Below are 25453 nucleotides of genomic sequence, written 5' to 3'. Positions count from 1 at the left end.
ATGTCAGGGAATTATAAATCAAAAATCTGATTATTTGATCAGATTTAGAAGTATTTGCAAATCCTCAGATTACAAGTTACTGACCAAAGTTTCTTCAGCAGCAAAGAATCAGGAAGATAATGTATACAATTCTCATAGCAATTTGTGTTTTTGTGTGTCAATTGTGGGTATTATTGATAATTAATGAAGGATAATTGTCTAAACACTGGTTTGGTTTTTAAACAACAATTTTATACAGTTGTTCACTTCATAAACCTGTACAAAAAAAACCCCACAATTAATAAATAAATAAAAAACAACAACATCAAAATCCATATAGAAAATTAGGTAACCAACAGATAAAAGGTAATTGTTTTCAAAATATTACCTTTTTTCTGTTATAAATATTGCAAAATGTAATATATAAATAAAATACTAGCTATAACTGTTACTATTGTTCATTCATCTTCTTACTATTGTTATTATGTTATTGTTGTCTTCAGAATCAGTCTTTTATAGCATCATTAGCATAAGGAATTTAGCAGTAGTCCTGTAATATATATAAATATTTTTTCATTTTGCTCAGTATTATTACCTTTATAATTCTAAATTATTGCTAAATTAGGTTATATCATTTCTGGGGGAATAAATTAAATATTGAGTGTTGTCTACACTAATTTATAGTTTGGCAAAGTGAGAGAAACTGTCAAAACCTTTCCTGGTTTTTGTTTTTAGCTTTAGCTAGCTTACATTTTCCTGGGCTAACAGCCACATATTACAGTCCTCTTTCTTTTACTGAACTTGGCAAGTTTAAGGTATGTGTTTGTCTTTTGTAATTATTCATAGCAGTTACTGTAAGTACTGTGCTCAAAATGTTTTCATATTCTTTTGCTCTGAGAAAGAAAACTTATGAGTATCTAATAAAAGATGCTTTGGAAAATGTTAACATTCAGGCTAGGACAAGTAGAGTTTACTGTAATACGCTGCTTTATTTTAATCTTTTTTTTTTCCCAGATCCCAAATGGTTTATTTTGTACAGATTACATATTTTTATTAATTTATTTAGAAATAAGCAGGAAAAAAACCCTCTACTAAAAAATAAACAAAAAGAGAGAAAGAAAACTGAGCGAAAGCTAGCTTGGACATGCAGTAAATGAAAGGTCAATCTCAGCTAAAATTATTATTTTTTAAAGTACCCATGTTCTTTAGTTTGATTTACTGAACTATGTTTATTTCATACATTTGTATAAACAATTTTTATTTTTGCAAAATAGTGATTATTTGTGCTTTCAACAGTGATTGCACTCAGCGTAAACTGAGATTGGCGGATGCCTTTAAACAAATTTACTTGAAAAACGCCAAACTAGTGAAAATGAACCAGCAAGAAGTCATAGTTTATTTAGTGTGGACTTTACTGATCTAAATTCAGAGAGATGCCAGAGAAATGATTCAAGAAAAATAACAGGGTAGAGACAAAAGTTGTTTAAAGATGGAGATAATTTCACTCTGAGGATCTGAATCATGCAGAAAGATTCCCACAAGTCTGTATTTATTTGAAACTATATGTTTTTTTCCATTTACCATCATACATTTTTTGAAAACTGGCCTTTTATGAGTGTTTAGGCGCAAAACAGATCCTTAAAACATTAATTTTTTAAATAGACAATAATTGATTTTTGAATATTTTGACTCATATCAAAATTGTGTTGCGTATGTAAAATTTCCAGAGTAGCTAGATCTTAAAAAATGTTTTTTAAACCTCAGCAGTGCAAGATTTGAGTTTTTCCTCATTATAAAACTGATAAGTGAGTGTCTAATGGCTACATTTTTTCCACTAATAATACAGTAATTAAATAAACAAAGAGATGGCTTAGTGCGGATGCTCTTTATATACTATAATAACACGTTTAAAGTGGCTTATTTGCGGGAATTTCCCTCAATAAACCTCAAATCTTTGTGATTCATCCCACAAATCCAGGGCTGACAGCATCTGCACCCAAGGGTGCTGCTTTTAAGCACAGCTGAGCTTGCCTTGAATCCAAATTATGGTTATATTCCTAGGCTTTTTCTCCACTGTTGCTCTTATTTCTTTGTTTTGAATTTTTTATTATATATTTTTAAATTTTGATTTCATTATTTTACCTTTCTGCTTTCGGTGTCTAAGATTTATTTAATAAATTAGCTTCACCAGGATTAGAATGAAACTTTTTCAATCCTATAATTTTAATTTATTAATATTTTCAAAAAAATATTGTTTTCATTTATTTCCAGCAGATTTAAGAAATAATAATTTACTTGTGTTTTTTTCATTTTTTATTTAGATGCTTAATTCATTATTTACCTTTAATTATTATTATCAGAATTTGTATTTTATGTAACAAAGTTTTTCTTTTGTTAATTTTTTTTTTATCTGATATTTCATATCTACACCGGCTTTCAGGTCATCAGGTGCTCATGGACAACAGGAGCAGACAAGCAGGTTCTTCCAGTAACCTGGTTTACTGGGCATCTTCGTTTCCACGGCAACCGGCCAGAGTCCTCGTGGTGGAGGCCCTGCCACCGGCATGGGCAGACACCTGTGCTGTAATCTGTGACGCTATGGACAACTTCCTGTCCCTGGCTTGTAATGTGGAAGGACCCTGTAGGATACCGCTGCTCAGCCTGTACGCCATCAGCCGCCAGCAGGAGTGCCTTCTGCCGTTCGTGGTAAGATCAAAAAAAGAAGAAAACAAACAAAAAAAAGCTTCTCATCCGCCTCACTCATCTCATCCTCAAATTCGGCCAATTAATTTGGGTCTTTCAAATGTCAAAGTGCGTAACTTTTTTGGTTTTGTTTACAGAAAGTTCGAGGTAACTTGGCCCGGCTGCTCTCCTGTGTGGACGAGCTGAGGTCTATTCCAGGTGAAGGCTGCATCAGAGGAGTATCCAGAGCAGGGGAGCTGCTACAACAGGCCGTGCTGGACAGTCTGCAGCAGTTCAAGCAGTACATTAGGCACACTGGTGCGGGCAGCCAAGCCTGGAGCAACCTGTCTGTGGAGGTGAGATGGGGTGGACTGGACTGGAATGTCACCTCAAGGTTTGGGTTTTTTTGGTGCTGGCAATTAGTTGTGATGTACTGTGAGGCTGGGACCATGTAGAACCCTCAAAGTCAATACTAAAACCAACACACCTCTTTGAAAAATGATACATAAAACTAAGATAATGTGAGTCTTTTTGTTTGTTCCTGTCGAAGGCCTCCTTGCAGCATCTTAACCATTTAAAATCATCATAAAAAGTATAAAAGAAGACATTTTTGTACCCTGCTTTTGCCCACAAGTGACGGGGATAGGCTCCAGTAGCCTCATGACACCAAAAGGGACCAAAACTGGTTTGGAAAATGAATGAATGAAACTGAGAATTTGAAATAAAATCTTTACTCCATTGATGATGAGATGGGACATATGAAACACACACTCCGATCCCATCGTCTTTTTTTCTATTGCAAAAGCTTTCCCAGTGGTCTTTTGAATAAAACAAAGATTCATCCATTTGTCTGCGAGTGGATGCATCAGGATGGAGCAGAGAAGGGAGCTTTGGCCCCGCCCACCTTCTTTTCTATGTGAAAAATTAGAATCATTTGCTTTTGATTCCTGATTATCGTTTTCCTTCTGGCTCGGTTTGAACAAGATGAGCTGCAGATAAGTTCTTCCTGTTACTGCAGCCCCCGGACAGCTTATCACGCTGAGAGCCGCTGTTCCCCCACAGATGTGAACAGCTCTATTTGGAGGTTGACACTAAGAGGCAGAGTCGTGTTGCACATGTGCGTCTGAGGAAGGGCAACTCATCCACAAACACACGTCTGTCTGTGTCTGTGTGCTTCCTGCTGATGAGCTTCAGCTCCTGCCAGAACACAGTATTAATCATATTATGTCAATACAATTAACTCCCCATGATGACGTTGTTTGCTTGTGTATTCAACATTATAGTTATCATCGTAGTCGTCATAATTTTTATTGCATTTTATTCATTGCTTTTGAAAAGATTTTGCGAAAAAAAGTGTTGTAATGTATTTTTTAAAAGAAACAATCAATTTTATCTGCAGAGCACATTTTACAACAGTCGTTGTAAAATCCTCATATGAATTAGATTTTCGTTTCGTGAAATTGATGACATCATATTTCCCGTTTAAAAAGAAAAAAAAAAAGTAGTTAGCATGGTGTATAGCTTTTAAAACCCAGGGCACTAGATAGTTTTTCAATAGTTAGGGATTGGGATGGGATTTCGGACACAGCCTTTGGCCAAATCCAAATTCATTCCCTACCCCTACATTTAGCCCTCCAAGGGGATAGTTATGAAAAAAATGTGCCTTCAAATCGGGACGTTACTACTGCTCGATGACTTCATGAATAGTCGTTGGTCGTCTAAGTTAGAGCATGGCTGCCAGGGCTCGCAAATTACATAACATCTGTTTTAGACCTTAAAAAAAGTTATGCAAAAAAAAACAATTCCATCTAAATGTAAGTTTTTGTGCTTCAGAGCACAGCCAGGTTACTCCTCTAAGTCACAAGGGCGACACGGGGCAATACCCAGCCCTAAGGTACTACAGCACCCCCTTAACCCTTGTGCTGTCCTATGGGGTCCAGATGACCCAATCCTTACATTGACGTGTTCTCCCTACCATGACAAAGGTGGATAAAGGTGGAAAGATTTCATGTAATCCATGCACACCAGTGAAGATCACAAATCATTGAAGAAAAAAAGGTTCAGCGCACTGTCTAGTGGGGTCTAGTTGACCCGACTCCCAATGTTAAAGTGTGCCGTGGCTCAAAAAAGGTTGAAAAACACTGGTCTAGATGACCCAACTCCCAATGTTAACGTGCCTAGGATAGCACAAGGGTTACAAAATCACTTTTGGAAACTGTTAAAAAATGCCCCTACACTTGGAACAATCGGGAGGAGCCAGAGGAGTAGAGATTGAATTTGAATTTAGCCTTGGTGACATGTAAAACTGCAATTATTCATTTCTTCTCCATGATCAATTTTTTCAGTGGTTGGCATTTCCATGAAGGAAAAAAGATGCCATTCATTCATCACTACCAAATCCGAGTCCCTACCTAAATGAGCTAAAAGGCCACGCGTTTTGAATGTAGAGCCAAAAAAAAAGTCGTAGAAACTTGCAAAGCCACCCCTGAACAGGAGAGTTTTGAACAAAAACTTGTTAGATGGTCAGATAGTTTTATGATAATCTACAAAAACCTTTACAGGACTAGTATTTTAGCACTTTTCCTATCCGTATTGAGCCCCTCGATTGGCACAACAAACAGTAATGGTTAACATGGAATCTTAAAATATCAGGAAAGAGTTTTTACTGTAGTTTGATCTCCTTCCACCAGTCTGGAGCCTTTTACAAGTTTTACTGTTTCTCTTACAGGTTTAAGCCTGTATTAATGCAACTGTTTTTAATTGTTCCCCTCGTTTGTCCCCTCCTTCCCAGGTCACCGTGGTGACCAGCCAGTTTGGCCGAGCCATTGTCCGTCAACTGGAAACAGGGCTCAAAGACACTGACCTTGTGTCTCTGAGACGCCTGTTGGTCCTTCAGATAGATGGTGCGTGGGACTGGGCCCAAGAGATTCCTTCACCTGAAGTTGCACAATCTGAAGGTACAACAGACATAGAACACGTGTTCATAGAATCAAGTATTAAATTCCTCTAAGGTATTCCTCCTAAAATGGTCTTTAGGTTTTGATAAAAACAAGTAATTTTAATTTTGTGGTATGTTTTTTGAAGAAGTCGGGGCATTTTCCTTTGACTTTTGAGGTCTACAGAACCTTTTATACCAGAGAGATTTCCATTGTAGCCTTATGCATGCATACTGCAGGAGGACTGAAAGAGAGCTGGTGCAATACTATGGGATGGAATGGAGTTGAATTGATGTTTTCCAAACCACTATCTAATTGAATAGCTCTGTCCACATCATCAATGACAATTCTTTCAAATCAAAAATCTGCGTGTAGTAATGCACACATCTGAGCTTTATTCAAATCAAAATCAATGATTCAAAGATTACTACACCAAAACATTTAAAAAATAGGGGGGGCGGGTGAATATTATTTCAAAACGATGCCCTAAATATGCTTATTTTGATGTGAAATTTAGCTTTTTAACTCCAGACTGATTGGAAAAGTGATCCCTTTTTAACCAGACTCCAGCGGTCTTTTGAGGAACTGCAACTTATGGTACTTCCAGCCAAGAACATGTGTCATTTTTAAAAAGAAGGTAAAAGAGGCACAGAGACATCTAAGCCCTTTTGTCACACCATCCATCCCTTTATCATTTACTATGTCCAAAGTAATTTTTTTTTTCTAATTGCAGATTCTGGCCAAACTTTGCTCTTGCTCTTCTTTGAGTACAGAATCAAATCAAAATATTCATTGGTTACATAGCATTTTTCATACCCGGTAACACCAAAAGGCTGCACACCAGAAGAAATTATGTAAAACTAGTACTGTATTTTCTGGAGTATTAGTCACGTTTTCTTTTCGTTGTTTGGCCAGAGGTGCAACTTTTACTCAGGAGGGAATTCTTTTTGATTTTTTTAAACATAAATAGGCTTGTATATTTATTATTTTCCCAAAATTCGCTAGGGGGCACTGTATGTGTTTGTATCAGTATCTGCTGCTGACACCAACACAGAAGAAGCAGCGCTGGCCAAAACAAACATGGAATCTGATCATTTTTCTCCTTAACGCTATGAGGTTTTTTTTTCTTATTTGCATCGAGACAACATTATTCTGGTATTTATTTTTTTCCTTCCGTGGACTAATGCGGGACAGCAAGTCATCAAACTGGGTTACAGCTAAAAGCGCCGTCATTAAGACGCAGCTCCAGCAGTATAGAAATTAACGATCTCTGTGAGAGAGAAAAAAGAAAGACTGAATGATCTAATGAACCCAGACATGGAGACGTTCTTATCGATGATTTTGTAGAGCTCTTTAAAATAAATAAACCAGATCTCTCAGCATCAGCCGTGCCTTCTGTGCATTGTAAATGAGATAATTAACCAGGATTAAGCCAGGCTTGGAAGATTTATTGAGAACATTGCAATTTTCTCCCAAAAGTGCGACTTAAATTCAGAGGCGACTCGGATATGTTTTTTTCTTCTTTATTATGCATTTTTTGGCTCCTGAGCCTTATAATCCAGTGCAACTTATACTCCAGAAAATACAGTAAATCAATTTAAGAAGGACAAAGGGAGGTATAAATATCTGGATAAAGTTGCACCATTCCAAAAACGTTCTTGGAAAGATCTTAGGAAACTGTGAAGAGTGAACAGCAGCAGCCACAACTCAGGAGCACATTAGTCTTCGGGGTGTTGATCCCCACGATAGCTGTTTATGGCTGTTTTCTCCACAGGAGCCCATAAAGAAGAACTATTATTCAACAAAGACATGATTGGAATGGGACTGTGGGGACCCGCTGCTGCTGATAGACTTGAATGGGGCCAACGCCCTTTGAGCTGGAGTGCTGCCATTGCAGTTTTCTCAGAAGTGATTAAAACATGATAGTCACTCCAGATTGTTGATGCATGTCCTTTCATAACCCTGTTGATAACAGATCTGCTGCAGAACGCTAATGCTGTGTATGCAGTTGTTTTACTGGAATTGTTTTGTTGGATCGGAGATGAAAATAGGATTTAAGCCTTCGTGGTGTTTTCTCTTCACAGCTGAGTGCTGGGCGACCTAATGTGTGTGCCATCTGTTAGTTTTACAGAAATGCAGGGTGTGTTTATGTCTACTGTCTCCCCTTAGAGTTTAATTACTGTGGTTATTGTCAGCAATAAAAAGAATACTTTTAGGGATGACATATACAAACATTAAATTTGCGTCAAAACAGCCTATTTTTTGGTCAATTTAATAAGGTATTGTCTATAATTAAAGAAAGGCTTTGTGTATGCGTTATTCAATCCAAGTCTTCTTTGGCCAATATAAAGCCAAGCCCTCCCAAACCAAACGCCTTCATTTTCCCAAATTTTACTTTTAAACATGGTTGGATGTAGTTTAGTGGATCATTTGACATTTCTAATTTCCATACAAGCTTTGTGTTCATCGGTTTTAGAGTTATTTAATCAAGTTAAATACAATCACAGCATGCAGGTGTGGTTCACCATGTTTTGGACTGCAGCAAGTCATTCAAAGATGATAAAGACTTTGCTCTGTAGTTTTCTAAGTCTTTGACTTAAGGCTGGGGTCGGCAACCTGTACCTCTCAAATCAGTTTCCCACTGAGATGAAAGCACAGGGAGCCGCAACACTAGGCGTGTTAGAAAAAATGTTTTTGCCGACATATCGCGATAGTTCATTTGGCAATACTTGTATTGATTCAAAATGCTGTCAGGATATTTATGTAATTATTTGTTTTAATTCATTTTTATTATTTATGAGCGTTATGTTTCCTTTGTTTTTTTGTCCATTTTACACAACCTTAAATAGACTTTTCCGTCTGTCAAACACCCAGAGTTAAGATAAGTGAGATAATGAAAACAAACTCACTTTGATGCAGACTTGTTTCTTTTTTTTTCTTCTATAAATCCAGTAAACCCAGTACATTATATTAATTTTATGGAAGCAGCTGTTAGTTTGTTGCGTGTCTGGAATCATAAACGGTGAGTTTAAGCCCCGCCCCGCCCCTCCCATCAACCTGTTCGTTGTTTTCCCCTGCGTGCAACCCCCCCTCCAGTGTGTTCTACACAGACAGCGCAACATACGGTCATCATAGCAACAAGGTGACAGTATAGTATGGGCGCCCTAACGCAAATTTAATTCATTTTATGTGTAAATGGGTGGTTTTAGTTTAGGGGAGAAAAAAAGGCTTTTTGGGGGGCGTTCATGTGCCCCCTACGAGATCGCCACTGACTGTCTTTCTAGAAAATATTCCATCCCATAACAGACTCTTGTCGGCGTTCACAGCTGCAGACACGCCCCCCTCCTGCCTGCTCGAACTACCTAACGGGGTTAAAGGCAACATGACAGGGTCAAGTTTTCGGGTTGTCAAGGCCCGTGAAGGGTCGTAGAGACAATCAGTTAGTTAAAGCTGCATCTTAATGTGAGTGCAGGTGTGTCTTGCAGTTTCTTTAAGGCTCATTGAAAATGGAACATTCCATTGTCGTGCTTGTTATAAGTGTATCATGAAGTATTCACTTATGTAAGTTGCAAGGACTTAGAACGTACAAGTAATGCTGTCGTACAGTGCTCTTACACCAAACTCTTGGTAGTGAAGTATTAGTCACAACTGCCCTTATGACTAGATACAAGCTTTCTGTGTGCCAAAAATGGACAAACCTATACAGGGCACACAAGGAAGACGAAATTATCCTTTGAATACCACTAATGCTACGTACACGCCGGGCATGTGTGGGGCGTTCAAGAAAGGGCTAAACACTGGTTTTTGTACGCACTTTTAGCATGTGGTGTTCACAAAGGTCAAGGGTCACTACCTGATACCACATGTACTCACAGTTGGAAGAGTCTTGGTACGAAATGTCAAACCAGTGCAGATCTGGCAACTCTTGCTCCAGCCTTTTTCTTTCACATTATCATTTTTTGAATGGTTGGTATTGAAAAGAACACTATACATTATGTCACTACCCAAACAGAATGCCATTTTTGTCAAAGTTTAACTGGTTTAACTTTTAGCACACGTTCAATTGCCTTACTTTTTGTACATAGAGCCTGCAAATGGACGGAAAAAGTCTATGTGCGTCAAATGCACGTATCCAGAGAATTTTCATTGGAAGCTGTCACCCGAATACTCGCTTCCAAGCCTGGTGTAAGAGTAGCATTACAGGCCTCTTTGGAATTAGAATGAGGAAAAATCTGTATAACATGCTTGCTTCCCACCTCCTTCATCTGACTTACCCTTTCATGTTGTAAAAGTGTTTGCTACAGACTGTGGATGAACATTTTCACTCTATAGTGTTTACCCAACTGGCAACTGACAACCTTGCTATTTTGTGCAGTCTACCTGCGTTGCCTCCTTACAGGTTTGCCCATTGTTTGCCTGCAGATCGCCCATATGTAGTCATAATGGCTTTGTGACTGAGACATTAGACTGGACTTTATTGATCTTTTTGGAAAGACTCCTTTAGGAAATTGAATAATAAAATATGATTTAAAAAGTACCCTGTTCTCTACTCATTCTTCTCTCTAGGTGAGTTAAGTAAAGTTCAAAGGAGTTCTTGAGTCTGTTTGTCCCATACCTAGGGAGGAGCCATGCACTAAACATGCTCCTCTGGTGTGCAGGAGGTGGCTGTTATCATCAGTGAAGTCCAGCAGTTTCCCCAATTACCTCCTCTGCTATTGTCACCAGAATGTCAGCCAACCTGATTAGCTTGCCCAGCCAGGATGTGACCTTCTTGGATGTACTGCCTCCCGAAAAAAACTACAGTATGAAAAAATACACTGGCAACTACCGACTGTTAAAACAAGCTTGAGGATTTACAGTAGAGCAAAGGTCGGAAGGAAGATCATGGGAGCAGGAAATGCTGCATTTGTGTGTGTCTGGAGACCAACGCCTCTGAGCATCCTGTTTTTGTTGAACCTCCAACGTTTCCTTGAGTCTTGAAGGTCTATCATTGATTGTGCTTTTGGACGGCAGCAAAGCCCCGCCTAATGCAGATGGAGAAGCAGATTACTTTTTATTAAAATGGTTCTAATGTCTTTGAATGAAACAGAGTTAATGCAAGAAAAAAGTTCATTTCAGAGTTTTAGGTCAACTATATTTGTGTTTAGCTGTACTTAAAGCCTTAGTCATATGCACCTGAATGGTGGGATAAACCATAGGGGTACTATGGGTTTTTGGATTATCTGGGAACACATGGGGTTGTACAGAGGACTAGCAGCATCTTAAGGGGAGTGTGGGTGTGTCTCGCAGTTCTATTTAGGCTCGTGTGGCCACTTCAGCGGACATCGCTGATAATGGAACGTGGAATTGTCGTCCGTATGGTAAGTGTATCATGAAGTATTCTTGAGGCTAATGTAAGTACTTATGCCGTGCAGGTGATGCTATCATAGGGTGTTCTTACCCCACACTCGAGTCATTAGTAAGGTGCGCATACTGGCCCCTACAATGCGCACAAATGCCACACGCACTGGGTGTCCATGTCATACTCAAGTGACACTGGCATACCCTCACAAACTATGTGTTCGCTATAACCTGTAGCTTACAGCATGCCCGTTAAAAAAGACATATGCATGAAAATTTTTACAACAGGGGCTCACCAAGCAGTCTATGACCTTAATGTTTTGTGCGAGCACCTGTGTGCCCCGTACAGGTTTACCTATTTTTCACCAGCAGACAGCCCGTATCCACTCGTAAGAGCAGTTGTGACTAGGGGCTTAGTCAGGCTTAAAGTCCCATTCTAACTATATTTTTTATCAATTTTCAAAGCGTTTCCAATGGTGTTAGTTATAATGATGCCGTTTTTAGCCAAAATTTTAATAGAACTGTTGTTTTCTAAGACATAGTTTCTGCAGCGCAGCAGTAGTTCATCAGAAGTTTGCCTGTGAGTTGTGGTGCGAAAGTAACCCTCAGCTCATATCCCATGTTCCCTTTGTTTACTAGCCCCTCACAACCCCAACCTAAAATTACCAGTGGAACAAAAATGATCTTAAATTATTTTACATATGTCCTCTATCATCAGAAAAATTCAACAAGAGCATGTTAAAAACACCATTTTGGAGTGGGTCTTTAAATCTACATGTTTTCTTAAAGATATCAGCATGACATTAAGATCAACCTGTCCTTCATAAGACTGCATCTTCTCTGCACACCTCATGCTTTGGTAACCACACGCACACAAAGAAATGTTAATTAACTTGATGAGAACAATGTGGTATTCCTTCAAGCTCAGTACTGCCAAACACTTCTGTTTTTGTCAAATAAATTCAATTCAATTCAATTTTATTTGAATAGCCCAAATTCACAGCAACAGTCGTCTCGATGGGCTTCTAATAAATAAATGCTCTCTGACTTATATCAACGCTTTGAAACCTATGAATCTCTGTGTAGTTGTGTGATTGTTTTATTTTATTAAGTCTTTTTGTTTTTTCTGAGTTTCTTTGAGTTGTTCTTTTCAGACTGACAAGGCTGCTGAATCAAATGTAACTTGCAGATCTCAGACTTCTGACAGATGAATAAATCTATATATGAATATATTTATACAATGGTGGACAAAATTGTTGGTACCCCTCAGTTAAAGAAAGAAAGTCCACAATGCTCACTGAAAAGACTTGAAACGTTCAAAAGTAACAATAAATTAAAATTTATTGGAAAAAAAAAATCAAAATCAGCCATTACTTTTGAGTTGTTGATCAACAGAATTATTTAAAAAAACAAAAAAAACAATGAAATAGGGCTGAACAAAAATGATGGTACCTCAATAAAGACTAAGAACTAATTTTCCAGGGGGTCATGATGAACTCAGGTATGGCTTAAGTTTTCTCTTCTGTAGAAAAACAGTCATATGATTGGTAACACATTTAAAGGAGGTAGAGTTACAAAAGAAAACATGCTGTGTGCAGGATCATCCAGATTTTTGGTCCTTGCAGAAGATGATAGAGATTTGACCCTGACAAGATGAATGCTTTTGGATTATTTGGTTAAATGCTGAGGTTTGAATCCAAAATCTCAAATATACTAAATAAAATTTCAATGAGCGTCCCTTATTTGACAAGCCCGTTATATTCAACCCAGCTGGGTCCTTTTTAGCAAACCTTTGAAAGTCCAGCTGTCATTGGTTTGTTTCTCCAGAAAGGAAAAAAAGCTATTGCTTGTCAACTACCACTACAAGGTTTTTCCAACGTCATTTTTTTTCGTCTGCTCCCGATTCACCACGATTTGAACGAAGAAATACTCAGAAATGCAATTTTAAGCTTAATTGTCTTTATATATGTCCTCCATCATCAAAAAAATACCACAAGAACATGTTAAAAGTATAATTTTCATTGGGGGTGGGAACCCTCTTTAAGGGAACTGCAAGAGACACCTGCCCACAGGCCCAAACAACCAAAAAACCAGAAGCACCCGTAGCTAGTACACCTTTAGTCACTTTACTTCATTTTTTTGTCTTTTTTTATCTGTTTTGGAGGAAACCGCAGTATAAAGTGGTTTTAAAAGGTTACAGAGATGTTTTCAATATGCATATACCATAGTTCCTTAAGATGCAGCTTAAAATAGCTAAAACCATATAGCTAAAATCTTTTCTTGCACCTTTCCATGTGGGTGGATGGTGTTAATGTTGAGGCACTGCATGTCTGTGTGGTCTCATCGAATGACATCTTTTCTTGTTCTTTTCTATTTTTCACTTGATACCACACTTCACAGAGTCTGTCATGTTCCATCAAAGCATATCAGAAGGGTGGCAGGAATTCTTCCCTCCCCCACTAGGAGCTACCGTTCCTGTCCTCCCCCGCTTCTGTTTCCCGTGTGTCCCATTTCACTTAACATATACAATTCCCTAAAAATTTGGGTGTTCTGTTCGCAATCGTGTCAAACAGAGTAATGAATGTGTTTTTTTTTATCTTTAAAGCTGCTACCTTAAATGAGTAATGCTCTTTTTGTTTCCCTTTTTCTTTCACTCCTTCAGAAGATTCAGGACGATTCCACTGCCCACACACTTACACTTAGATTAGCTCACAAATCCACACTGACTTCAAAGAATGACTGTGAACATTTCCTTCCCTTGAGAAGTGGATTTTAATCCACTGGTCTACACCCAAGCTGTCGTCCTGAAAGCTAACGCTGAGTCATACGTCAGGTTCTATACAATAATAATGTGAAACTTTATCGATCCCCTGAGGCTACAGCTCATTTCGGCTGAAGTCTACATTTGCTTTGGGCTTAAAAGGAGCAATCACTCAGCCCTTTGAAAGTGCCAATGTTGGTAAATGTGAAACAGTGTATTCATTAGAAACAAGCTGTTGCACTTTTGTAGCCCACATTTCACCTTTAGATCAAAACTACAAAATCCATGACCCTACAAAACTCTAAAAAAAACCTCAACCTCAATGTTGAATTTCATTGAAAAACAAATTGAAGCATTAACCCCTCAACTCTTGAGCTATAGTTCCAGTGTTCCTCTTTAGCTGTTTGTGCCATTTACATAATTCCAGCAGAGAAAAGCAGCTTTGCACTGATATGCAACACATTACTAATGTAAAGTGGTGCACTTTACATTAGTAAAGCCACTTTTCTCCGCATCAGAATCTGCTGATTCATGCAGATCACATAAACAATTGAAGAGTTACGGAACGCCTAAAAACATGTTATTTGGTGACATCTCTTGTGTTAAAGGGTTACAAAGGCCAAATTCACCAACTATTCATTTGAGGGCTTGTTATACAAGCAAGTTAGCCACATAAATATGTATTAACAATCCTTATCACTTCTTGTACAACTTTATACGACAAAATCAAACATGAAGAAAAGGGGCCATGTTGACTGCAGTTAATTCCGCCCAGCTCAAAAACAAAAACTAATGATTGGGCGGCACAAAGGGAAGGGAGACTTTTATTAAGCGAGAATAAGTCCACCCACGTGGGACTCAAAGGAATATAAAGGAAATTGTAATCAATTATTTAAAGCCGGGGAGCCGGTTTAGCTCGTGCTGGTTCGCGGCGCCTTCCGTCCGTGAAACCAGGGTTCGACTCCGGGCTGCTCCCTGTTCCCTTCTCAACCCCTGTGCCAGTTCCAAGCCCGGCATGAGAAGGTTGCGTCAGGAAGGGCATCCGGCGTAAAAACATTGCCAAGTTTACCATGCGACTTGTTCGCTGTGGCGACCCCTGATGGGAGAAGCCGAAAGAGGAAGTAATCAATTATTTAAAGCCCCCCCCCCACGGTGCTTTTCTTTGTTGCCAGCCCCCAGTGGTCATTTGAGGAACTGCAACAGTTCTCCAAGGTTTGCTTCAAATTTTGAAGTCCACAACTGTCCATACTAAGGTGATGCTCTGTCCCCACTGCTGGTCTGCATAGGTCTGAACCCCCTTAGCCAAATAATCAACAAGACTGGCTATGGATACAGACTCAGAAATGGGGCCAACATAAGTCACCTCCTTTACATGTATGACATCAAACTACAAGCTAAGAGCGAGCGTGATATTGACTCCCTGATCCACACCACCAGGATCTACAGTATTGACATTGGGATTAGTGTTGGGCGATGTCCCCTAAATTGGCCGTTGACAATGTTTGCTGTCAACCATCAGGATGGACGATGATATCGTCGTGGGGGGGCTATTTTTAAATTTTTCGTTCTTATATAATTGCTATTCGTTTTTTTACGTTATTACTTTATTTATTTTATTTCCCAACTAATGACTCATCCGCGATGATCCAGTATAAACTGAGGGAAGTGACTTTAACAAAAAAAAGTAACAAACAAATTAAAAAGAAGTGGTCCGCTCCCACACTTAACTAGTCAAGTGGACTAGTCCCGACAAAATAAAGGCTGATGTTATGCCCAGATGTTTACGTGCAGTCAGGAAGCAGATTGCAGCACCACCCAAAGCTAATGCTGTTAGCCCGTGTTAGCATACTGCTAATCCTGGCTTCTTTCCGGCTCCGTTCAGAAAAAGCACTGACCACACGGATTAAAATTTGTGTTTCATAATAACCGTAACATTATTAAAAGCACGTTTAAAAGATCGTCTCGTACATTAACGAGCTGACATGTCAATGTACATAGCCGCTCGGCGCTGTTTAACATTGTTTTGTATTGAATTGTTACATTCAATAAAGTTTGGGAAAAAAATAGCCGCTCGGCAGAACTTATATCCTCTTCCGGTTTGTCAAACCCTACTGCGCATGTGCGAATGATTTATTCCGACCGAAAGTGTGACCCATCTGAACGTTTTTTATATTCTGAAAACATTTTTCTGGGCCCATGTACACGGTTGGATTCTAATCCGACCATTGATCCCTTTAAGATATTTTTCACATGTAACCGCGGCTTATGGTGTCGACTCGCAACGTGGCGGGGGCGTGGCATCACGATCGTGCCTCTCCATCGGGATGTCACTCACCCATCACGATGGACGATGGTATCCCTAATTGGGATGTCATTCCGGCTCGAGAAATGCAGCCGGATGGTGACAAAGAGAGGCAAGGTAGTCCACACAGGAGGGGTCTCACTCCCAGAAGGAACAATAGCAGACATTGAGGACAGTTACTAGTAACTTGGAATTTTGCAGGCAAATGGCAAACTGGACAACAAGGAAAGCTGCAACAGCTTAATACCTCCAACGAGTAAGGCAAGTCCTGAGAAGCCAGCTCAATGGCAAAAATAAGACCCGGGCAATAAGATCAGATACCCTGCCGGAATAATAAGATGGCCAAAGGAAGAGATACAGACCATGGATGTTAAAACACAAAAGCATCTCACCATGCATGGAGGGTTCCATCCCAAATCTAGCCCCCTGAGGCTGTATGCTAGCCACAAGGAAGGAGGCCGAGGACTAGTGAGCGTAGAAGCCACTATCAAGGATGAAACATCCAAGATGCATGAGTACATCAAGCTCAAGGCCCCAACTGACAGTGTGCTCAGTGAATGTCTCAGGCAATGGAGAACAGAGGATACAGTGCTGGAGAACAGATCCTCATGGGAGGACAAACCCCTGCATGGGATGTACCACCGGACCATAACTGAAGTGGCTGATATCAAGAAGTCCTACCAATGGCTAGAAAGGGCTGGCCTACAGGACAGCACTGAAGCGCTCATCCTGGCACCTCAGGAACAAGCCCTGAGCACCAGAGCAATAGAGGCTCAGATCTACCACACCAGACAAGACCCAAGGTGTAGGCTGTGCAAAGAGGCGCCTGAAACAATCCAGCACATAAATGCAGGGTGTAAGATGCTGGCAGGTAAAGCATACATGGAGTGCCACAATCAAGTGGCTGGAATAATATACAGGAACATGTGTGCAGAATATGAACTGGAAAACCCAAAGGTCAAAATGGGAAACACCTCTGAAGGTGGTAGAGAATGAGAGAGCAAAGATCCTGTGGGACTTCCAGATACAGACTGATAGGATGGTAATGGCGAACCAACCAGACATTGTAGTGGTGGATAAAGAACAGAGGGAAGCTGTTTTGGTGGATGTGGCAGTGCCAAGCGTTGGGAACATCAGGAAGAAGGAACATGAGAAACTGGAGAAAAACCAGGGACTCAGAGAAGAACTGGAGAATGCATGGAAAGTGAAGGTGACAGTGGTGCCTGTGGTAATTGGAGCACTCGGGGCAGAAACCCCCAAGCTGGAGGAGTGGCTACAACAGCTCCTTGGAAAGACCTCAGACCTCTCAGTCCAGAAAAGCGCAGTGCTGGGAACAGCTAAGATACTGTGCAGGACCCTCAAGCTCCCAGGCCTCTGGTAGAGGACCCGAGCTTGGAGGAGAAACCACCCGCGGAGGGTGAGAGGGGCGTAAAGGATATATATATATATATATATATATATATATATATATATATATATATATATATATATATATATATATATATATATACACACACAGTATATCTATTTATATAATGTTTACAAGCAAGATTACAAATATTTTTTCCCAAAGATGTATTCTTTTGATTGACATGTAATCATCAAAACTTCTGATTTCCATTCTGATGCAAAATTCATTCAGATTATGTGACAATTATTGCCACTCTCTACATATCAAATTTCTTCTTTTTTGTAGGAAATGTAATTTATGACTTTTACAAGATTTTTCTACTTTGCTGTTCCAAGAAACAAGTGGGAGCTCAATAAATGTGATTTAACTTACTAATTTTTGCTTTTAAAATAGCCGGCATGTGAGATTTTACAAATAAACACTTTCTAATTTTGACCAGATTAAACAATGAGGCAATAACCTCTGATTTTTACACATTGAAGTTCCTCTCTTCAAGGCTCATCTTTCCAGTGTGAAGTCTACTCCTGTGGGATGTTAATAAACGCCATTCCTGCATATTTCTGTAATGGGTTCCGTGTAAAAACAACGCTCCAGTTCTCTGCAGACGTTTTCCCTCCCAGCTGCTGTTACAACCACACGCTTACATTCATTTGCCCTCCTCCTCTTCCATCTCTCATTTGGTTAATTTTCCACCAGAGTCAGCTAGTTTGCCTTATTGTGTGGTTGCACACAGGTGCTCAGGAGGAAATCCCACCCAAAGCCTGTTTAAATATGCACAGACAGACATTTGGAGCTCCAGCAAAGCCTCGTTTGAGGGCATTCTGGGTGGAAAAATTGTGGGGATACTCAGCTTTTCAGTGGCATTATTTGAATGGTTTGTTAAGTGCACATGCTTGCAGGGTCACACTGTTCACACCTCTGCATCAACCCACTGCAGGATATCCGACATGATGGGATATTTCTGTTATTGATCAAAGAATACCATTGATTTTACAGAAAGGTGGAGTTTCAGATGCTTTTGCTTCAGTTACAAGTTTGCTGATTTGCTTTGGCTGCCAAAGGAAACCGTTTCTGCTTCCTTCCAGGTAAAAAACAAAACAAAGAAAAACAGATGAACAAAGAGAAAATAGGAAACATTAAGACACAACAGAAGAACCACAATGTATAATCTTGTGAGATATTTATATCTATTAAAGTCTCTTTTTTTCCCTTTCTCTTTTCATAATTGAACCCACATGCAACTTTTTATTCATACAGAATCCCTCCTTTACTGGATAACATATTGACTGATTCGTCATTAACAACTCCACCTTTGTCTTTATTAATCAGAACTATTAAAGGGGGTCTTTTAACTATGATTTTAGCCAAAATCCCAAAATCTGTTGTTTTCTAGGACATAGTTTCTGCAGAGCAGCAGGAGTTCATTAGAAATTCGCCTCTGCCTTGTGGGCGGGACAAACTGTGAAACAACCCCACCCCTTTTTCCCTCTACGTTACTGAGAGTTTGAAGCAGGGAGCCCCGGATATTTTCTACCTAACAAATACGATCTTATTCAAACTGCATTTTTTCGTCTGCTCCTGTTTCACGACACTTTAAATAAAGAAATACTTAGAAATGCCATTTTTAAGTTTAAGTTTCTTTACCATGTCTTCTATCATCTGAAAATATGAAGAAGCAAAAAACATAATTTTTAATCTGAGTTAGTTGTAAAATAATTGTTTTCTTAAAGAGGACCTGCTGTTAAACAAGATCTTGCATTGATCTTTTGGACTAAAAACCTAGTAAAAAATTAAGCTCAAAATTGCTTTTCTTAGTATTACTTTACAATTGTTGTGAATCAGAAGCAGACAACAAAATGCAATTTGAAAAGGAGCTTATTAGAGATGTAAAAAAAAATACCCTGGGCGAGCCACAAGCTCACTGGTCTGTAAAGAGGAGGGGAAGAGGGGGCGGGGTTGCTCCACGCCAATGGTCCTGCCACTCTGTAACAACTATGTTCTAAAAAACAATTGATTTTTTTTAAATTGGGCAAGAACGGCAGATTTAGATTTATTTTAAATCGATCAAAAGGGAAAAATGCTGTGGCTAATAAGAAATGCTTGCCCAGATATCCTTAAAAAATGCATTTTTAAAGAAACTCAGCATTAAATTCAAAACCATCTGAAAGACCTCCTGTTGTCTCGTCTCTTCATCAGCCATAGAAGAGAGCGGCTCTTTTCCCGTTGTGTTTTTCCACTGTCTGCCTGTTTTAATTGTCTCCATGACCGCATGGCTTTAAGTGAAGTGACACGAGGCAATTAGGTCACCCAGCCTATGGTTTGATGACGACTGCCCACATTTTAGACCAAGTAATCAATGTCTTGTTTGTTACAGTCTCAAGCTCCATCAATGAGCCATTCATCATCAGGCTTCACGCAGACAGGCAAGGACAGAGTGGGATGAGTGGATGTGCTGATATCCGAGGGAATTTCCACAGACGGACATTTATCAGCTTCCTTTGAGTTTAGGAGCATCTTCTGAAGAGAGATGCTTTATCCACATGTTTACATTTTTCTTTTAGTAATAAAAATGCAGCTAAAATCTATAATTCATCTAGATAAATCTGTTATAACCAGACAAATAGAAACTAGACCCAAGTTTAAAACAACATAGAACGAATCTGGCCTGACTGCTGACCTCTTTGGAGGAAAAACATGAACTTTGTGGTTCAAAACCATTATTCACGTACAGAAAAATGTTTCTACCAAAGAACGAATAACCTAAGTTCATCATTTCAACTTAAAAGACAAAACCATTTTCCAACACTCGATGCTGCAACTATTTCAAGGATCAAACACTGCCGTCTTTTTGAAAGGAGATGTTTGGGAGGATTCCCACCATTACAGTCCACTGTCCATTATCAGGGAGTATAAGAGGGGTTGGACAGATTCGATACGCTGCCTCTAATGTAGAACATTACTGCCATAACTGAAAACACATAAGCTAATGTGTTGTTCTTCAGTAGTCATGTGTCTCGTCCTAATGCACTAATGAACTTAAGTGCTTCCGAGAAGTACACTGTAGGAGTTTGATGACGTCATATACAGGCGGAACTGACATGACTGCATCAGATGTGCTCAGTACTTGGCATAGTTCCACACATTCCTCAAAACTTAAAAAGCATCATTTTCACCGGAGGGGGATTTTGAGATACGTTCACTCCTCTCTACCCTCAATGATCACTTTTTAAATGGTTGGCACTTCTGTGAATTGAGAGGGACGCCGTCCTTACGTCACTAATAAATCCGTGTCACCGATTGGCTCCAAGTTCCACATGCTTTGACTTTCAACATGCGTTCATTGGCCGCACATTTTGTATGTAGAGCCCGAAAACGGCTGCAGATTCTTGAGTGAGAGTTTGGAATGCAGAAGCCTGAAACGTGCATACACGTGCGTTTACATACTTTACGTTGAAAGTGGTCGCTTCTGAGCTCATTGGGAACGTAGCACAACATCACATGTTGACCACTTTATTTATTTTTTAACTTGTCCTGTCCAACAGCTGGGCAGGCAGATGAGAGCTGAGGGCCTCTTGTGTTGGACATATTTTGCTTTAACAAGAGGGGTTATTAGTCTTCAGATAAACCAAAGGTCTGACTGAATAAACCCCTTTTGTAATTGAGGCCAAACTTTATTAATTTCAACCATGTTTGAAAATCTTTGGTGTTGGACAGGACGGAAAAGGAAAGAAGGGAAGAAGAGAGAGGGATGTTAGAGAGGGGGGGGGTAGGAGGGTGATAATAGGAGGGGGGGTGATAAGACCATGAAGCAGCATAGAGCAGCAAGTTTACTGGATGTTTATTATTACGGTTAGGTTCAAATGTAGTACAAAAGGGCGGGGCCTGTCCACACACAAATGTTATCAACACACCTGTTAGCTGCAAAAATGTCCACATGTCAACATGTACACAAAACAGATAGTGTTCACATGCATACTTATGCCTTTAAACCAACTAGTGTGAAATATTTCATTCATTCAATCATGCAAACTATTAGTGCAAAGGTGAGCTAACACCTGTGCTCAGGTGAGTGTTTATGTTCTTCTAAAATAGATGGTGGAATGTGAAAAGAAGGAGGGAGAGTACCCAGTCATCCCCACACCAAGACCCCCGCCGTTGCAACATCCGCCACCCAGGCCAGGGCCAGCACTTAGCTGACCACTTAGCTTCACTTCCAAAACAAATTTTCTAAATGCATAAAGGTGCTTTGACATCAAATGATTCGTACTTCAGAATGAAACCCTCACATATGAATTCAGAATGAGACACAATCAGTCTAGCAGATTGGGGGGGGGCTCCTTGTCCTAGCATGTAATTCAGCAGTTTTAGTCCCTGACCAGAGGAGAATGGACTAAAAGAGTAAATGAGAATGCTGGGACGCATAAAGATAATGCATAATAGATTTTTTTTATCTTGCACATCAGCTGTAGAATAGCATTAAATGAAGTCAGCAGAGACTGACACAGAGGAAGCGTTTCTTCTCCATAAACCCGGAGGGGAGACATTGACGGCCCCCTTCCTGCACCCCCCCCTCATAACTCCCATCTAGGTTAACTACTTTCACCTTTTCTCTCTGTTCTCAAAAGAAGTTTTTTTTAACACCACTGAGAAGAGTTTTACCCCCACACTTTTTAATCACAGTGGTGTCATTATTGCAATCCGTCATCCATCATCCAACATTCCCTTCTATCTCTTCTTTATCTCATCCGCTCTTGGTCTCACTCGGAGTGTTGGCTTTTTTACCGATCACTTCTCTCTTTCTTTCTATATCTGACTCTCCTCGTGTCTCCTTTGCTTCTACTCAGGTTGACATTATCCGAAGAAATAGAAATCGATTTTTCCTTTTTATTCTCATCTATAGAGCCCTTTTTTTTCTTCAAAATTTCCATCATTCCAAAAGACCCCAAGCCCTGTTTTATATCCACGTCACACTTTTTGATATTAAATCTGAATTGGTTCCATTTTGTTCTCTTATACTTTTCCTCTAAAGTCACTTTGCATTGATATTTCAGTGTAATTTTAATACTAACTCATATTTTTTTTTAATTACCAAAGTTTTCCTTTTTTAATCTTCACATTGTGATTCACAGAATTTTGTCATTTTCCTCTCTGGCGGGGATCAGAGCAGTGCTTTTCAACTTTTTTAGCCACGGCACACTTTAACCTTGACAAAAATCCTGCGGCTCACCAGCATCCAAAAAAATTGATAAATAAAGGATAAACTCATTGATCTACAGCTCCTACACAATCTCAAATACATTTTTGTGATAATTGTGGCAGAAAAAGCTGGAAGCTGCAGCTGTCTTTTCTAAAAGATGTAATAAAAGTTTAGTTAAAAGATTGAAAAACTGTTAGATGTGTGTTCGTTGTGGTTTCAAGACCGCTAAAGACGAGCTTTAGCTGGTATTTTTGTTAGAACTGAGCGACTTTATGAGCAGACTCAGAACAAGGAAGTGAAGACTTTAACCACTTCTGATTGGTCAGACTGATGACGTGTGATTAAGCCTCTAAGAATGATTGGCGGAGACAGTTAAAGGGGCGGGACTTTTTCGAAAACGTCTGAAACGTCTAAATCGCCGTACCGTCATTCTTAAAAAATTCTCAAAATGTCTTTAACAGAATCAAATAAACACAAAGAAAAAAGTATTTTATGATCTTTCATATTCCTAACTACTCAGTGTTTTATCAGGGCCTGTTTGGATGAACACAGAGCTGATGTCCTGGAGATGGGAAATGTTTTTAGATCAGTTAATGAGGGCAATTTCCCACGGCACACCTGTCCATCTCCCACGGCCCACTGGTTGAAAAACACTGGATCAGAGAACACGTCTCCATCAGCAGAACTCTCACCCTTTCAGATTAAAAGTTTTTTTCTGTCACCAAATCAGAGTCGGTTTCCGTTCTGTCTGCTGTTAAAGTAGAAGCGATATACGATTTGACTTTGCTGCTGGAATTTTAAGTCCTTCGATTCCTCCCAGACAATAGAAGTAAAAACTGTTTTTCATTCGTCTTCTCCGCTGTCTCCAACTTTTCCTCCCTTAGGTCAACCTCCTGATCTTCTGTCCTCCCTCTGCTCCCATTAGTTTCCTCCTGATGGGGTGTTAGAGATAAAGGATCAGCCAACAAGGAAGACAGAAGATGTAGTTTTGTTTTTTAGAAGGTTTGAGTCTGCGGTAATGTTCCTACAGCGAAGAATAAGAGCAAAGGGAGGATGTGAGAAAAGGTGCTCCAAGGATCATTTTTCATGATTGGCGGAAAGTTAAAAAAATGGTCTAAATCCAAAGAATTTTCATGCTTTTCCTAATTAAAGTTTGATCTCTACCTAGCTTACTAAAGATGTTAAAAGGAAGCAAAGAGCCAGAAATCTTCAGATGACGAGTTCAAACCATAGAACTAAATTTCTTTGAATGTTCTGCCACCTAGTGTCGGAACATGTCAGCATGTTGAAATCCAGAAAAAAAGTATTTGATGTGTTCCAGGGCTGCATGTTGGTGTAGTGGTTAGCACTCCTGCCTCGCAGCAGAAAGGTCCTGGTTCAAATCCCAGCTGGGTTCTGTCTTTTTGGAGTTTGTATGTTCTTCCAGAGCAGGTGTGGGTTTTCTCTGGTTCACCCCCACAGTCCAGTTATATGCTTTATTGGTTAATTGGTAGTGCACTGCAAAAAGAGGTAGCCTAAGAGTCAAAGGAACACTAATCATCAAAACAAACTAGAATTACTTTAAACTGAATGCTATACAGCCCAAAACAGCATTTTCATGCTATTTCTAAGCAGGTTTGTGTTTTTTAAGGTTTTCAGGTTCCTAATTGTAGTTCATATCGATTACCGTGACAAACCTGTGTAATGAGTGGAAATGACTCATTTTAGAACAAAATCAGAATACGATCTTATTTCAAATAGGCCCATCTTTAAGGATCCTTATGAAATCTAAAACTAGAGCACTTAGTCTTAAAGCATAAATCCACTTCTTTTGTTTCCAAAATGATGACCATGAAAGCCTCTCTAATGAACCTCAAATTAACAAATTTATAAATAAGCCAAAAAGTAGTCAGATTTTTTTAGATGTAAATAAAGTTTTTCAAAAGGATTTGGACTCATTTTAATAACAATTTGCTTATTTCTAGACAACAAATTGTCAACTGTGGTGATTTAAAGAAAAGTTTGGAAAGGTTTAGAGCACAAATACATTCAAACAACTTCAAACCTGGTAAAATATGAAGGTTTTAAATCTTTGCAGGTATAAAATAGTTTGGGTTAGGGTTAAGGGTTAGGGTTAGGGTTAGGGTGCACATGAGTGGCCCTGCAACAGTCTGGCGACGTGTTCAGAGTGTAACCTGCCTATCCGGGACCCAAAAAAGGGTTACAGCGGGTACAGAAAGGTGAAAAACAAAGAAAAAAAAACTGGTTTTGTTCTCTTTTGCAGACTCTCTGATGCTGGGGACAGAGGTGGAGCTGCAACGGGTGGAGAACAGCGTTCTGGCCATAGAGACTGTATTAAAAGTGTGGCTTCAGGAGCAAGGAGGAGACCGGGAGCATCTCCACCTCCTGTTGCCTTCTGATAATCCCAATCCAGGTTAGAAACTCTGGACTAAAAATAAATTACGTTTGGGGCATTAAATGATCGCCTGTTTTGTGCAGTGTGTGTCAAATGTGACATGCAGGAGCGTCTTATAAGCCCCGCCCTAATCCCCCTAACCCCCAACCTTGGAGTGAAGACGGAGAGTATTCGAGACTTCTTGCCAGTAGCTAAAGGCTCGACCAATCAGAGCTCAGCACCACAAAAGCTAAAAGCAATCAAGTAAGTGTGATGCACACCTGCTCTTCGCTGACAAATGAAATCCAAATGCGTATATTTTTCTGCTTTGTAATCATTTGAATATGTAAAATATTCTTTCTATTATGTGGAGGCGATGACTGCGGCCAGCCCCCATTTCCAGTAAAAGCCCTGCCCTCTATGAATGGCTCCTTTCTGGAAAATATCTGTTTTGGAGCATTTTCTAATAAA

The 25453-nt window shown here is 39.5% G+C and overlaps 1 protein-coding gene across 1 annotated transcript in view; it reads left to right on the top strand.

Annotated features, from left to right (window-relative positions):
* The first annotated feature begins 500 nt into the window (after positions 1 to 500).
* Positions 501 to 25453, top strand: part of m1ap (meiosis 1 associated protein) — a 33698-nt gene continuing 8745 nt past the window's right edge. Inside the window, exons 1-6 of the mRNA XM_020711635.2 lie at positions 501 to 794; positions 2420 to 2685; positions 2820 to 3017; positions 5453 to 5618; positions 24872 to 25021; positions 25087 to 25246. Coding sequence (XP_020567294.1) covers positions 2434 to 2685; positions 2820 to 3017; positions 5453 to 5618; positions 24872 to 25021; positions 25087 to 25246 — 926 coding nt within the window. The 5' untranslated portion in view covers positions 501 to 794; positions 2420 to 2433. The remainder of the gene's footprint in view (positions 795 to 2419; positions 2686 to 2819; positions 3018 to 5452; positions 5619 to 24871; positions 25022 to 25086; positions 25247 to 25453) is intronic.

This window comes from Oryzias latipes, chromosome 18, assembly GCF_002234675.1.
Source record: "Oryzias latipes chromosome 18, ASM223467v1".
Classification (NCBI taxonomy): domain Eukaryota; kingdom Metazoa; phylum Chordata; class Actinopteri; order Beloniformes; family Adrianichthyidae; genus Oryzias; species Oryzias latipes.
Note: the sequence above shows the minus strand (reverse complement) of the source record. Positions and strands in the feature narration are given on the sequence as shown.